We start from the raw sequence: 16,180 nt of genomic DNA on the forward strand, positions 1-16,180 counted from the left end.
AGTTGAGGGCGGGCGAGCGGCGGGCGCCGATTGGTTGCTGGCGGCTGAGGGCTGGCTGGCGCTGGGCGCGGAGGGGGTGCCGTCGCCCTCGCCCTGAGGAGAGGCGGCGGCGCCCGCGGCTCCGCTCCGGTCCCGTCCCGTCCCGTCCCGTCCAGTCCCGTCCGCTGCGGCCCGGCCCGGCCCTGCGGGCGCCGCTGCCGCCATGTTGTGCCACGGGGAGGGCCTGCTGAGCTCCCTCACGGCGCTGCTGGGGGTGGTGCTGGCGCTGAGCCGCAGCCCGGCGCTGGCCTGCCTGCTGACGGCCGGCCTCTACCTGGTGCTGCACCTCTTCAGCCTGGAGCCCGCCGCGCCCCAGAGCGCTCAGCGCGTCCTGCGGCCCCGCGGCGCCGCCGCCCGCATCGCCCACCGCGGCGGCGCCCACGACGCGCCCGAGAACACGCTGGCGGCCATCCGACAGGTCAGCACGGCGGGGCCCCGCGGTGGCCGTGCCCGCCGCCCCTCCCCGAACCCCTCCTGCCCCGGCCCGGAGAGCCGACCGTGCCGCGGCGGGCGCTGGGAGCGCGTTTAACGTGCCCGGCCGCCAAGCGACGTGTACGGGGCGTGGGACGAGGTTAGGAGTGCGAGGCAGAGCTGCCAAGCGCTCTGCAGAGACAGAGGGCGCCTCGGGGAGCCTGCCTCCCCGTCGGTCTGGTGTGTGAGAGACTGAAGTCGGTGGGCGGTGATACAAGCCTGCGGGTTACGTGTGATAATCTGCCTTTTCGGCAGGCACCGAGCCCTCGTCACCCTGAATAGCTCCAGCTTCTTCCGACTTGCTGCACGAAGCTGTGTGGCTTGTCAGTCCTTCACCCACAAGCGGATTCAGAACAGTTTGATCAGATCAGAGTCTTGTGGGAAATGTGTCACATCCTTGGTGCTGCTGTATATTTTAGCAGTGCAGCAATAATTAAAGACTGTATTTTGCTGATGTTGTAATGGAATATTATAGAGAGTGGACAGCAACCTAGTAACAGGTTGTTTGCTTTTTAAGCCTTGAAGATCTGTAATGAGAATCCACAGTTATGGGAAAATCTGGTATTGTGAGAGCTTCACTGTGTACAGCCCTGCCATAAAACTTACTGCTGTCTCATCTGCGAGGCATCATGGTGCAGTCAGGGTTCAAAAGCTGAGAATCGTTTGAAATCATGATTAGCAGTCTCTCAAATGTAGGGTATCTGTGATGATGAGATGTTGCTGCTCTGGTGGTTTCTTACCTTTGCGTGAGGCAGAGCTCTTTGTTCTGATAAATTCTGAAGCTGCACAATAGAGTTTGTTACTTGGCAGATACCCCTAGAGTAACCTCTAGTGCATACGTGACATTTGTCTTTCTGGTGCATTGGCCCTTTTCCCAGAAGGGCGTTTGGCCTTCAGAACAATTCATCTTGCTTGCAGTTCACTCAGGTGCTTTTCTGAGGAGTTCCTGCGAAAGAGCCAGGGCAGGAGCAGGATGTATGAAATGTTCTAAGGCAGCCCAGCTGCTTATTGCTCTCTGATGTGGGTATTCCTCAGATAGGAGCAGGGATTTGCCTACGTACATCTACTATGTAGTACAAGCGTGGTAAGTGGTGCTTCTGGGAAGTTTTGTATCTGCTGCATATGGTGGATCAACCGTACTGCACGTGAATGGCAAATCTGACTCTTAAAGGAAATACTGCACCTGTGTGCCATTAAAAAAAAGGGATGATAGCTTTTCCATGTGCAAGCAAAGTCTTTATGCTCTGATGGCCTGCTCTGATTCTGGCTTGTAAGTGTTAATCTATAAATTATCTAAACTGTAGGCATTTGCTTCCCTTCTCTTTTAGAAAGTAACATAACTTAAGGACTCGGGAGTTATTAGGCCAGAAGGATATAGCAAGATTCTTTTCTGCATTTTTATCCTGAAACAGCCCCAATCCCAAGACTGAGACATTATCACTATGTTTTTTTCTGTAAAATAGATTATATGCTTTCAGTTGACTATGAATACTTCTCACAATAACTTGGATAAAACCTACTTTGTTCTGCAGATCAAGCTTACTGAAAGGAACATTGATAGTTTATGATTTTTTACCAGAATACAAACTAATTATAGCTGTACCTATATTAAATATATAAAGCTCTCTCTTCTGTTGTGTATGTGATTTTTTTTTTTTTTTTTTTTAAGGCAGCTGAGAATGGAGCAACAGGTGTTGAGCTGGATCTTGAATTTACTGCAGATGGTGTTCCCATTCTAATGCATGATGAAACAGTAGAAAGAACAACTGATGGGTCTGGAAGATTGTGTGACTTGACTTTTGATGAAATTAGGAGGCTTAATCCATCTGCAAAACATAGGCTATGGTAAATGAGCTATTGCTATTCTGAAACTACTGTTTCAACAGTAAAAAAACATTCTTGATAAACAGAATTATTTATTTGATCTATTACTGATGAAAACTTTTGTAAATTTAAAACTTAGTCCCATATGTTAATCCTCATTTGATTTTAGAAGTGTATGAGACTGTATCTCCTTACCCATCTCTGCAATAGGAACAGTGAAGCAGAGTCAAGATAATTGGCTTTCAAGGACAAAATCCACAGGCACCTAATGTGAAACAGGTTAATCTCTACATAAGCCTCCCCTATATTGACTGCAGGAGCCTAAAGATACTGGGTGTTTTGCTATACGTCAAAATTGGCTTGAGTAATTACTTCTAAAACTAATTTTATTCACATACAATTCTTGAGTGATTGTGTCTTGGGGATTCTAAATATCAGAATTATACTGTTGAAAAGGAGCTAGACAGATTTCCTGGGTAGTCTGAGGTAGGAGCTATGACCCCAGTGGCTGATTAGGTCCTTTCCAGTGGTATGCAGGGGAAGATATTTTTATACATTACTAAAATTTTGATGACAATGCAACTTTTAGAGTATCATAAGTGAATCCATTTTAGAGGAAGAACTTTTTGTGTGTGCTCCTGAGACACTGCATTAGGGATTTCCAGACTCTTGTAAATGTACCACCTGTGAGTCTGTGGTACAAGTAGCATCTTCCCCGTCTATTACTGGAAAGGTGATCACCTGAACCACACAGTGAGAACTTCCACATAGGCAGTTACCACTGATGAGCTGTTGTTCACTCTCACCTCATCAGCAGTAATTTACTGGTGTGTGAAGCTGCTTCTCTTACATCCTCAGCTTGTCTTGCTTATTCTGCCAGGATGTGCATTTCTGGCTCAGGGCTAGGGAGTGCAGTCAAAGCAGGGTGAAGTGGGTGGATTGGTGGTCAGCAGTTGGGACTGAAGGCTTATTTGTGGTAGTTGAGGAAGGAGGTGAAGAACTGAGGTTAGTGTTTCGGTGTGGGACACAGGGTCAGTGAGCATCGGATTAGACCTTGAATTTGGAAGGATATAATTGTCTAGTGGGATTCTGGGGGAAGAGGAGATGTGCACATATCCCTCTACATGTGCAGCCCTTTACTGGGTGAGAGAGCTACCGCTGCCATTGCTAGTGGTGCCTGATCCCACCCCTAATACTAGTGTATCAGCAAATTATGTTTAGGAATCCCTAGGAAACAGCTCTTTGTAGTTGGGGATGTGTGTGCCCATGTGTGCACATGTGTATCTTGACTGCGTTCCAGTGAGGAGTTCTCCATTTCTACAGGAACAAATTCCAAGGTGAAAAGGTACCAACACTGAGAGAAGCTGTTGTGGAGTCTATGCATCACAATCTTATAATCTACTTCGATGTCAAAGGCCATGCAAATCAGGTACCGCTTACTGTATTAAGACACCTTCCTTCACTCTTTCTTTGGGTTTCTAACCTGTTTTTTTGTTGGTCTCAAACTGACACATGTGGTACAGTTCCTTCTCTAACATGAGTGAGACTGGGTCTGCTATTTGTGTCATCCAAAGCTGGGCTGTCAAAGCAAAGACAACATCTTCCCTTGTCCCATTCTGTTGTCCTGGGAAGCTGCAACTTAAAATTAGCATGAGCCTCGTGTGTGTGTTGAGTTCAGCTCACAGCACTATCATGAAACAAAGCAAAGTGAATTCCCTGCCTGTGCTGAGGGAAGCTAGTATCTCATCTTCAGCCTCCAACTAAGGATCCCGCTTGTCTATAATTTGCATTATGAAGGGAGAGACAGGTGATCAATCATTAACATTTTATGCAAATTAGAATTTTTTTTTCTTTAGCATAGCAAAATATGGAAATAAATTCATTTTTCCCCTTGAACTAAACCCTAGGTAGTACTTCAGAATTATATCCACAATATGTTTAAGGGTATTTCAAACACTGAGTATGCTACTCATTGCTGTAAACAGAATCATGAAAAGGACTTTTGTGGCAAACCCCAAAATGTCATTTCTGTGTTAAGGGTATAAACGCAATGCTGTTTTTCTTCTCCCTCCTTTCCATTTCAGTCTTGTTACACAAAACAAGAAAGTATTTTTAAAGGGGATTATTCTAAAATGACTGCAGTGTAAAGTAAATATGAGTGTATATATTTATATAACATCTGTGTGTATCTCTAATTGGCAGGCAGTTGATGCCCTAAAACAACTCTACCTGGAATTTCCGCGTTTGTATAACAACAGCGTAGTCTGTTCTTTCATGCCAGATGTTGTTTATAAGGTGATGTTTCCTAAAAGTTTATTTTGGATTTTTTTAGTTCTGTCTGGGAATTTCAGTAAGATATACAAGTCCCAGTTCCAGATGACTTTTGGGTTGTTAAAATTGCCAAGACCTTTAAAAACAAATGAAGCATAAATTGTAAGTCTCCTGCATAATCTCATCAGATCACTCTGTGCTTATTAGATGCACATATGAATCTACAGCAATTCCCTCCATTCTGAAAGCTATGTAGAAAAAAGTGCATCACTCTTACAGTTGGCATATGGCCAGGTATCTGTGCACAAGGTACCTGTTAAATAAACCTCATATTTTGATGTAAATGTAGACTATTCTTAAAACTGTTTCCTAATTCTCATTGCCAAATCCATTTACTATGTATTTTATTCTATTGCCTGACTGTTACGCAATTTTTTTAACATAAGAGCAGTTGTTTATTCAGTACGTTTGAAAGAAGAATCAGTAAAATTTCATGAACAGCTTTCTAAAAGAGTTACAAAAGAATCTGGGGGGAAAGGGGAGAAGGCTTCCAGTAGAGCTGCAAATGCAAGCTAGCACTTTGTATCTAACCTCTCCCAATTTATATTTAACGCAGCTTGGCTTTTGTATGAATTACAGTCTTTCCTCCTTGATCTTCCAGATGAGACAAGCTGACAGAAATGTTGTAACAGCACTAACACACAGGCCTTGGCATCTGAGTCATTTTGGAGATGGGACACCCCGTTTCAGTTCCTCCTGGAAACATTATTTGTATATGATGATGGATGTCATTCTAGATTGGAGCCTACACAGTTTCTTGTGGCGATTATGTGGGGTTTCAGCTTTCCTCATACAGAAAAATTTTGTTTCTCAGTAAGTGTTAAAGCTAGCTGATACACCAGGAGGCAGTAGCATTCTATTAGTATATAAGGGTGGAGTTAACATAGCATACGTTAATCAATATGTTCCATTTAGTGTTGTTTAAGGTTGTTTAGTTTCTTTACTGCATGCTGTTTTATTATTTCAAGACTCTATCTTCTCAGTCTGTGTTTTTATCTTATGTTAGATCCTAAGTTTAATCTCAAAGAGGAGGAAAACTGTTGCTTTTGCCTGTTTACAATAATAAAACGCAAAAAGATGATGTTGGAAAAGATGACACACTATCGTTCTTGATGTGATACTGATGTAAGACTAAAACTCAGTTGTAGCCTCAGCACTGTCTGCCTTAAATATGGTAGCATCAGCCTTCCTCTTACGGTGTCTTTGTTCATTGCAGAGAGTATGTGAGGCAGTGGTCTTCAAAAGGAATTCAAGTGGTTGCCTGGACAGTGAACACATTTGCAGAAAAAAGCTACTACGAAAGCATCCTTGAATCCAGCTACATCACCGACAGCTTGGTGGAAGACTGTGATCCTCATTACTAGACCTGTGCTTTGTAGACACTCACCACCCTGAATAAGCTATCTTACGCGGACAGGTCTGAATTCACCATCGAGGGGGTATCTGCTAGTGCAGATGGGACCACTGACAATAGTTTGGGAAAAGGAGGAGCAGTAGTTTACTTCTGCTGTATGGTCAGATTTGGAATGCAGAAAACCATTCTGTTGCAACACCAGACAAAGCTGAGGTGCAGCCATTTGCAGTGTGAGGACACGGCACTGTAACGTAGAAAGATCAGATTTGACAAGCTAACTGGGCAGTACAGTGTGTGTGCAGGTTGCTTTATAATTCTCAGACTATTGCTTTGTTTTGTTTAAATCTTGGTTATAAAGTCATATCAGCAATTTTTGGTGGCAAAATTTAAATTCATACCTTGATTTTATAATGTAAAGAGTCTGCTCCACAACTGTATAATAATTTGAGGCTGATTTATGGCATCTCAAAAATGTCTACGTTGCTGTTCTCAAAAAAGAACCTGAAAATAATGGTGCCAAAATAGAGGGTGAGTATATTTCCCTCCTACTGCATGGAAAGATGGCTGTGCTGCATCTTGACAAGGAAAAGAAAGCCAACTTTCCATGTTCAATGTGAAGACTATGAGAATTAACGAATAAAACTTGAGCATCTTCCTATCTTCCAGACTTTTTAAAAGAACAAAGGGAAGATAGAAGATTACATCTTCTAAAGATACAGCACATGAATGTATTTTTAAAAGAAAGCTATATATTAAGTGCTGGTAGTAGTAGAACAAGTAGAGCTGAAATGTCTTTTTATTTTGCTTATTGCTTGCGTGATTGAAGGGCACTCACAAGGATATGTGGGAAACTGTAATCCAGATTTAACTTGAAATCAAAAGTGTCTGTGGTTACAATAAACAAGTATCTGATAGCTGACAGGTATGGTATTCTTTATCAGCTGTGCACCAGTAGACTGATGTCAAATGTCAAAATTAGTGCAGGTTCCTCACTATTTTTTCTAACAAGTAAGACCCCCAGCTGTTCTCATCACAGCTACCATCAACGTGCCGTGAACAATTTTGGCTCTGCTTTGGAAGGAGCTGGTAGTTAGAGATGATGGTCAATGATCAGCAAGAGCAGAAAACTCCTGTGGAGCCCGCCCGAACATAAATTAGACCACCTTTTCTTAATGGCCAATACATGGAATTACTAAGTTTAATAATTTAGTTTCAGAAGAATGTGATACTACTTTCAACAGAAATGAGGAATTTGAACATTTAACTGACTGGTTACCTGCTGCAGGTCATTCAGACCTAATCTCACAAGATACCTTGGACTGCATGTGTAGCAATTTGTATGTTTGACTAGAAAGCGTAACCGTGTTTTAGTAAGGTAGTTCCTTGTGCTACTTCGGTGCTGTTGAACTCCTTGTTTCCAGGTTGCTGTGTTTTGGCTGACTGTGTTTTGTGCAGCACTGTACCCTGGGTGATCGCTTTAGGATGTGCTAGGGGAAAGCTGCGCTCACCAGAAACGGAAGAGCACATTGCATGGATTGATCGGTGGTGCAGTGTGGTGCATTGCTTTGGATATAAATGTTCTTGATAGTGTGCCTGACAGCCAATTAGTGCTCATGCACAGAGCCAACTGATATTCTTAAAAAAACCTTCCATAAAAGAGGCAAAAGGTAATAACAAAAATTAAAATCAGTCACTGGTGGAAAGAACTACACAATTGTCCCAATTAAGGTAAGTCCAAACTTCTGAATTAGCAGCAGATTAACGCTACCTTCTGCACAGGGTGATGTATCTTTTTTTTTTTTTGCTTGTGTCTTGAGCTATATGTAAGCACAAAGAAACACAGGAGTAAAGAGGTAGTTTTTCCTGTCAGGATGATAAGAGCCCCTTCAGTTCATGTCACTCATCCACCTGGCACTGCAGAACCAACAATCTCAGTCTTGTGCACATCCTATAGCATGTGTACGTTATGCCCTCAACCAGTTTCTGTCCAGGCATTTCATGTGTGCCGTAGCCAATACCTTTCCTGCTGTGCTCTACAGGTGTTCCCGAGCAGCCATCGGACCATCGGAAGAGCAAGTGACCCTTCATGGCAAGCGGCCCTTGCTCCAACAGTCCATTTTTTGTTGCTGCTTGAGTTGCTGACACTGTGGAGTCACTGCCCCCAGTGCAAACGCTAGGCCCATTTTCACTGTTCACAGCCAGATTCCACAGCTACACGTGCAGAAAAACATAGTAAAATTGAATCTCTGGTCTTGCACTGTGTGTAAAGTTTGTCCTTTTTTCTGTACCTTTGGTGGCTGTTTTGGGGTTGTCCTTTTAACCTAAATTATGAGCATGAGGAAAAGATGTCCCTCTTTCCTAAGGGATTTTTATGTCCAAAGGAACGAGGGAGGGATAAACCAGGCAGTAGTGGAAAATGGGCTAAAAAAAAATAATCATCGTGGCAAAGTTGTGGCTCTGGACAAAAAGAAGCTGCATTAAGTGTCTCAAAGGCATATACAATAAATAAAAAAAAAACCTCAATTGTGTTACTTCCAATCTATCCTTTACTGGAAGACAGATGTGTAAACTTCTTGGTTACAAGCGGTGGTTTTACACAGATGAGAATTTTGGTAAGTAGTCACTCTTAAAAAAGAGTTCTGATAACTTTTAATACCAAAGCTGCTTTTGGGTGACTAACAAACTGTAAAAATGACTCAGAAAAGTGGAAATGGAATAGAAGCTTAACCTGGTTCACACAAGTTATTTTGCAGCCATTACAATGTCTCAGCCGTTAAAAACAACTGCACTTTAATTTCCATCTATTTTTATTTAACTAATACTTCACTTTTGGTTTAGATCAGATGAAAGCAGTTTGTACAATATAACTGATATAAAAATATTTTAGGCCAAAGCTTTTATTTACAATTAGGCACAAGTTTCCTTCTATTTAGTCACCAAGTGACCAGCTGTGGAGGGACCCGTACTGTACCTGGGTAAGGGCCAGTCCTGGGGCAAGGGTGGCTGTCCCCAGAGTGTCACTGCTTCAAAAACAAACCAAACACACAGGATATTCCCTGCCATTACAAACTGCAGTCAGGGTGCATTTTGCAATCTGTGCTTCTATTTTTTCTTCCGTCTAAGGGTTAAAAAATGTTTGAATGGTTCTTTCAGTCCTTAGTGCAAAGGAGTATTGCTTTCTGCGGAACCTCAGTCAATGACTTAGCATTTATTATTGATTGTGCCTGCTCACGGTTGAAAATCTTCGTCGTCACCTTCATCTTCCCACTGAGCTGCTTCTCTAGCACGCAGAGCGAGTGCCATGGCCTCAGACATGCCAGGCCTGCTGCTGGGCTCGGATTTCTCTGAATCTGTTTTTCACAAAAGGAAGTAACATTAACTGGGCTGGTGTCAGTATAACCACCACCACCCCCTCCCCTCCCATTAAAAAGCCCCATGCTATTTAAGTGTCTTATCTGTCAAGTATTAGGAATGAAGTTACTTGTTTGTGTAAACCAGGAATACTTTGGGCTACCACGGAAGTTTCCATAGCTTTTTTTATTCCGGACATACAATGTCCCAGGGACTCTACATCATTAATAACCTCTTCTGAGCTTCACACCAAGATGAGAAGTATATGTCTAATGTGATGTAACACTTGCCTGTGGCTGCTCGCATAAGACAAAATGGCTCATTTACCCACAGAAATTCAACTCTGGTATACAGAAGCTTGTGATCAGTCTTCAGCAGTCACCACCAACACCGCAACAAGCTACCAATAAGCACATCCTACAGAAAACGTTTACCCCAGAAAGCCAGTCTTTTTGTTTTCTCTTTACACAAGATGCTAAAATTCTGTGTCTCTTGCATCAAGCTGTTAAATGCTGTGTCTATACTGTATCAAACGTTTTTACTGAGCTGAGCTTCTAAGAGCTGCTTTCTGTGTTTAGCATTTGTTGCTCACCTGGTGGGAAGCCAGTCCCCCTCAAGATCCCAGCAGAAGAGGGATACTGAAAAAAAACATTCGCAAGTATATTTAGGTCAGTGTTTCCCTCATGTGCCTGTTACCTTGTATTTAAAAAGATACCAGTTACCTGTAACAAAACCATACTCTCCAGATCTTAAGCAGGTCTGTGAGTATGAGTATTCCAACAGCTATTCTGATTACATTTTTGTACCTGTTCAAATCAATCTTTAAAATTATTTCTATATACACACCATGTCCTCTTTGTTCAACATACACCCGTTGTCGATAGCATGCCCCCAGGTTCTATATAGGGAAATCTAGTGGAGACTTTGACCATCTCACCTCATTGTAGGATGCATTTTGATTTCTATCAAACACCCTTCCTGGGTAGCCTGACGCTTGCTCAGCAGGTTGCCTGGGCGGGTAGTACGAAGAGGAGCTTCTCTGAAAGACAGAATACTTGGCATTAGCCGTACTATATTCTGGCCTCCAACCATGACTTTATGGTCAGCACTACTCACACCCAAGGCTATTACCCTTGTTTTAAGGAGATGGCTCTTCTACTAGACCCACAATGAGATTATTCTGGCATCTTCTTTTGAAATCTCACTTTAACAACTACAAGAATATCCACATTTTGTAGGCTATCCAACCCTCCCCTCAGGACTCCCACTCATGACCCTGGACGTGGCCACAGGGTTGTCTAGTGTTTGAAAATGACCAGCACACAGAAAATGCCCATTGACTTTAAGCTCCCCTCTCTGAAGTCAATATTTATTTGTATTTATTTATATTATCACATTAATGATGGCCAGTCATACAGGGGGATTTGGGGGGGGGGGGGGGTTGAGGGAGGGAGGGGAGCCTAACAAACCCTTTTTCTTCACCAGGGTGTAGGTCAAAGAGTTTTCACTCAACCCAAATAAAGACTGCACAGCAAAATATGTGCACGTTTTAACACTAATTTGATGGCTCAGCAGGCAGGATTGACTTGAAAAATAAATTCAAGTTTAAGACGTTAGATGTCTACCTTGATGTTGTATGGGATTTAAAATGGGGTGAGGTCAAAGCACTTGGTTTTATCTCAGCTGAAAAGACTGGGGGGGGTGCACAGACTATAAACCCCTGAGGAAATCCAGGGTCAGGGGAAGAAGGCAGCCTCCTCCTTAGTCTAGGCAAGGTTCAAGTGTGGCTGAACCCTTTACTGACCATCACTGCACTCCTAGATTAGGAATGTTTTCTTGTAGTTTCATAATCATAAATAATGTCTAGTGAGGGCAATGACTTTTCTATATCCTTCCTAGGCTAAATTCCAGTCTGGAACAAATAGGGAATTTCCATGGTATCCTTTTGCTGTCTGGAGTTAACTAGTTAATCTATCAACTTAGGTGAAGTTTTAAATACAAACATATCCCAAAATGGCAGCCTATTTGCAAGGAACCCCATGAAATCGTACCAAGCATGTAATTGAAAGCGCAGTATCTGAACTATCAAACTGACCTGCTGGTCTTGTCCTCTTGGCGCAGATGGGTTTTGGTCCACTCTTTGCAGTGCCCGTAGTTTTTCAAGTAAAAATTTTTTATCTTTTCCTTCCTATAGTCAAGACATATTTGATCATTAGCTGGAATGGACTAATCATCCTTGAGAGGCTCAAGGCCTATGAGTAACCATTGACCAGAATAGTCATTAAAATTCCTTTTATTCTGAAATAGTCTGTCTACAGAGGGAGCTGCAGCAGCACAGCTTGAAGGTAAAAATATTTTGCAACAACTCTATTTGTGAGTTAAGTTTCCCTGCAATTCACACGGGGGAGGGCTCCCACCCTCCCTTGAACCATCATAGGAAAAGCAGATTACAGCTCCACAATAGCAGAATGAGACAATCAACAAGAAAGCCAAATTAAAAAAAAAATAAAGCTGAAAGTCAAACTTACATTAGCAATTTGCTTTTTTAAGAGTTTGGTCATGGTCTTTCTTCCTTCTATTATTTGCCAGTGAAGATAAGTAATAATTCTAAACAAAACCAAAACAAAAGTCCAATATATGAGCACTCATACCCATGAGTATTTCCTCCTAGTCATTGCCTAAAAAAAGTTATCTTGTTTATTTTATCCATTAAAAAATATATATACATATATCTATACATGCATATATATGCATATACATATATATATATACACAGAGATATAAAAAAAAAAGTATGTATACAATTTCACAAGGAATGGCAAACACATGAAACAGCTTAAGACATTCTCTTGGAAAAGACCCAAAGATTTACAGATTTGTATTCAAGATGAGAGGTACAATTAAAGTAAGTCAGCAATACAAGGTGCATTTCAGATAACAAATAGGAACCTAATGGTCTTACCCAACTTTGTGTCATTTGCTTAGACACATGCCTGGACCTTAAATCACGACACTGAATACTTATTGCTTCCAGGCCATTCCTGGTCCCACTAGAATGAGTGGAAACTTGTTTTATAAAAACAGGTTTGGACTCTTAAGTGAGTGCATGGCCCATGCTAGGAATATCAAGCAGTATAGCTAAAACATCAAACCCTACCAGTGCGCAAATTGCTTAATATGCATAGTTTTGCCAAAATAATTTATTTCAGCCAAGGGGACAGTATGTGAATTCACCTGAGATTAGCTGGAAGCAGACTGCAACCTACTTATTAGCATTCCCCCATACGGTGTGCTCACTTTGACATGCTGCCTGTGCACCACCTTGCCATTCCACCGCAGCGTCCCTAGGGTAGTTCAGTTATTCTTCACATGGTATCATCTCCTCTAATGACTCCACTGATGAGAAATGGTGAGAAAAGACAAAGCAACCATCTCCCAAACTTCTGGTTTTTATGTCACTCAAGGTCCTAGTACAGATCTGGCCTGTATTGCCTGTGCTTGTGAAAGCTTGCTCTTTCCCTACTGATTTATTCACCTCGGGGGGCGGGGGGGGCAATTTATCCTGCCAACTGTATGCAGCATGTTCCCTTTTGCTGATGTTCCTAAAGCTAAGTGTGCCAGTGGTAATAAGATCTGGAGCCTCGGCAGTACTAGACTAGAAATATTAAATTAAAAACAGTGTATCCTAGAGTTAGCATGAAGCTGGTTTGTAAAGAGCTTTGGCATCCTAACATAAAAGGATACTTCAAATACACACATTTCTAATATATTAGCCATTTCTGATGCTTTAAAATGCACTTTGTAATTTTTTTTTTAATTAAGAATGGCTATGGCATAGCCAGTTTTTTCCACTTCAGGTCCTTTTCCAGTGCTTTTCATTAGCAGGTACTTACAGGACAACAACAGAGAGGACGAAGAAGAAAAGTTCACTGCTAATTAAGTTATGGTAGATCCACACTACCCATTTTGAGGCAGTGTAATTTTCCAGTATTTCTATCCACTCAGAGACTGCAGCGTACATAGAAGACAAACCTCTGAAAGGACCACATTCTTCTGAAGGTTTTAGCCTGAAAGTGTGACAAAACAGCTACTTCAAGCTTCATTATTAACCAGTGATTTAGCTAATATTGTGATTTTGTACAGCAAGATGCTCGTTAGTTTGCTATAGCCCTCTGCTCTCTTTGGACCCTCAGGGAACTTGCATTATCTATGTTTGATTTTTAACTTGGGTCACTCTCCAGCCATTAAAATGCCCACCCCAGACTACACAGTGAGAGAGAAAAGACCTCGCTGCAATGGATTGGGACCAAGCCCTGTAAACACAATCTTGACCTAAACATAACAAGTCAATCACTGTAACGCAAACTACAGCAAATTGAAAATCTGGATTTTCAAAGTTTCACCACAGGTGCTTAAGGGAACCATCATTTCACCTTGCCTTCGAGGACATGAGTCACTACAGATTTCAGTAACAACAGGATGTGGTGAACTAAGGCAGCCCATAGCAAGAATTAACATTTTCAGGTAGGCTGAAATAGGAAAACGTTGTTTGCTTTGAAATTGAACCACTCCAGACAGTCTGAAATTCCCACTTGCCATCTGGAAGTGTTTGCTCTGAAATATTTCATCCCACCCAGTTTCATGTGTAGCCACCTGTCTTTCTAAATCTTGAAATCACATGGCTGAGAATTGCCAAGAAAAAGAAAAGGGGTATCCATGCTGCCCTCATTACTGTGGCCGGAGTAACATGTACATATATGAAGCAGCTTTAAAATACTGGTAACAACCAAGATGCATTATTGCAGAGGTCAGTACTGCCTGAAAAAAGAGCCTCTGAAGTTTGTAAATAATCCAGAAGTTGACCTCAATTGAGTTTTTCCAGGTGTTTCTCCACTGCAGAGCCAATATGGCCTATAATATAAATAAGTCCAGGAAACAGGACTAGGTCGCAGATGCTTTTAAGGAGAAGGAAAAGACAAGTTTGCCATGATATTTAAATAGGAACCCAAAACTTCAAGGTAACTTTGTGTCTCCTCCCACTTTCTTAGGGGACAAGTTACTGCATTAAACACATCCTTGCAAACTCACTGAGCATGTCTTGTTTTCAGAATACAGAACATCTCATGAACATCTGAAACCTTCCATTAGCAATTAATATAGCTTTCTCTATAGAAAAATGCAGATTCCTCTGGCTGGTATCAGGTCACACAGCATAACATAGTAGGCTTGAATTCCAGTGACCTTCCATACCTCCAGACAGTGACTCCAATGACAGACAGGACTCCAAGAAAGGAAGGGAAAAACAGCAGGAACATGAAGGATGTTGTCATTTGAGCAGTTCTCCAGACTTTGCGAGGGGGTTGGCAATTCATCAACAGACTGACCTTTAAAGAGATTAAGGTACACTGACTCTTGGAATGGTGTTACCTGCCACTTCAAGTTGATGTTTAAGTCAATGCCACTGAAATTGCTGGTCACAGTTGCTAGAATAGCATCTATCAAAAGTTTCCAAGAACTATTTTTATATGAATTTGATAGATATACTATAGTTTGAGAAAACTTCAAGAATATAGTCTTGAAATACTAAGAGGCAAAACAAGGTTCTGATGGGTTTTTCAGGACTCTGTTGAGTAGAGTTTGCTCTTGTAGCATATGCCAGCCTACTGTTCAGGGAAGTTTGAATCAATCTTTCTAGCTATAGCTTTGTTGTTCTACATTCAACACTACAAACTGTTCAATGACCCAACAATCTAGTCATACTACTGAGACAAGGAATTCTGAAAAGAAGAAACTTCCACCATGATCTTTAGCTGAATCACCCCGCTTGCACTTAGATAACTTGGGGGGGTGGGGAGGGTGTGCTGAGGAGTAAGCGGGAAGCTAAAGTCACAGCCACAGGCTGAATGTCTATATTGACATTTGCACTTGTACACCGTTAATTGCCCAGCCTTTAATTTTACTACTTTATTCTCTCCCCTTTCTAACTGTGCTCTTAACCCCTCCTATAACCCTTCCACACTTTTCGCCCCTCTCAAATTTCACAGGTGTGTAATTCAAGGGCGTGCATCTAAATCATGTTCCTTCAAAGCAACACACCCCCCAAACCCAATAAAAAAAAACCCTGCTCCCCTAATTGCAAACCCCCACAGCCTCCAGACAAAATCAGCACTTTAACGCAATGAATTCTGCCCAGATTTCAAACAGTGTAAGTTTATGATGACTACATGTAATGCTTGTTACCTTTTTCACATAAAATACTATAGAAAATGATATCATCTGGATACCAGGCAGCAGAGGTGAGAAGAGGATACCAATCCTACAAGAAAGGATTTATAAGAGAAAAGTTAAATCTTCACTATTTACCACACAGCTCTCAGTGCACTGAAAGCAGAAAATATCACACCAACTTCATACACAATTAGTGTTTGGTTATTTGGAAATATAATTATAGTAACAATCATCCTGTAACAGTAAGTCAACTTTTAAAAATATGCAACTTTAAACATACATACCTATATACATGTCTGCAAAACTCTGTTGTAATTGGAGCAACATACTCACTCTTAGAAATAAGGCATCTTTTCCAGGGTTTAATACTGAGACTATTTCAACAGGAACACCATCCCAGTGGGGAAGAAAACAAAACTCTATGATGTTTCTTTTACAGGTTTCTCCCAGACCAGGTGGCCACAGGGTAAACTACTGACTAAAGTTATTATTATTACCTGCGTAATTACAAAGAGAACTGGCAAGTCACAATCCTTACAAAGGTACTTAATATGTCATCTCAGGCATTTATCCTGTTCTTTT

General features: G+C 41.7%; 2 protein-coding genes across 6 annotated transcripts in view; one reads left to right on the forward strand and one right to left on the reverse strand.

The window, feature by feature from the left end:
- The first annotated feature begins 62 nt into the window (after positions 1 to 62).
- Positions 63 to 6,389, forward strand: GDE1 (glycerophosphodiester phosphodiesterase 1). 2 transcript variants are annotated; one of them, XM_075058651.1, is made up of 6 exons: positions 63 to 457; positions 2,180 to 2,355; positions 3,658 to 3,763; positions 4,537 to 4,629; positions 5,267 to 5,478; positions 5,882 to 6,389. In XM_075058651.1, exons 1-6 carry the CDS (start codon positions 203 to 205, stop codon positions 6,027 to 6,029), a joined length of 990 nt encoding a protein of 329 aa, XP_074914752.1. In that variant the 5' UTR covers positions 63 to 202; the 3' UTR covers positions 6,030 to 6,389. The 2 variants fall into 2 exon arrangements, with proteins under 2 accessions (XP_074914752.1, XP_074914753.1); XM_075058652.1 differs by having other exon boundaries at positions 328 to 457; positions 2,184 to 2,355.
- Positions 6,390 to 8,208: 1,819 nt separating this feature from the next.
- The window catches only part of TMC5 (transmembrane channel like 5), a 33,966-nt gene continuing 25,994 nt past the window's right edge, over positions 8,209 to 16,180 (reverse strand). For all 4 annotated transcript variants that reach the window (XM_075058647.1, XM_075058648.1, XM_075058649.1 and 1 more), the window contains 8 exons: positions 15,611 to 15,686; positions 14,621 to 14,754; positions 13,264 to 13,437; positions 11,899 to 11,977; positions 11,466 to 11,558; positions 10,308 to 10,409; positions 9,963 to 10,008; positions 8,209 to 9,369 (listed from right to left, as the gene is read on the reverse strand). In XM_075058647.1, the coding sequence (XP_074914748.1) occupies positions 9,248 to 9,369; positions 9,963 to 10,008; positions 10,308 to 10,409; positions 11,466 to 11,558; positions 11,899 to 11,977; positions 13,264 to 13,437; positions 14,621 to 14,754; positions 15,611 to 15,686 (826 nt within the window). In that variant the 3' untranslated portion in view covers positions 8,209 to 9,247. The remainder of the gene's footprint in view (positions 9,370 to 9,962; positions 10,009 to 10,307; positions 10,410 to 11,465; positions 11,559 to 11,898; positions 11,978 to 13,263; positions 13,438 to 14,620; positions 14,755 to 15,610; positions 15,687 to 16,180) is intronic.

Source organism: Buteo buteo, chromosome 27 (assembly GCF_964188355.1).
Source record: "Buteo buteo chromosome 27, bButBut1.hap1.1, whole genome shotgun sequence".
Lineage (NCBI taxonomy): Eukaryota > Metazoa > Chordata > Aves > Accipitriformes > Accipitridae > Buteo > Buteo buteo.

Coding starts and splice junctions, on each gene's coding strand:
- GDE1 (XM_075058651.1), top strand. CDS start 203: ATGTTGTGCCACGGGGAGGGCCTGCTGAGCTCCCTCACGGCGCTGCTG. Junction 458..2,179: donor CGCTGGCGGCCATCCGACAG/GTCAGCACGGCG, acceptor TTTTTTTTTAAG/GCAGCTGAGAATGGAGCAAC. Junction 4,630..5,266: donor TGCCAGATGTTGTTTATAAG/GTGATGTTTCCT, acceptor TTGATCTTCCAG/ATGAGACAAGCTGACAGAAA.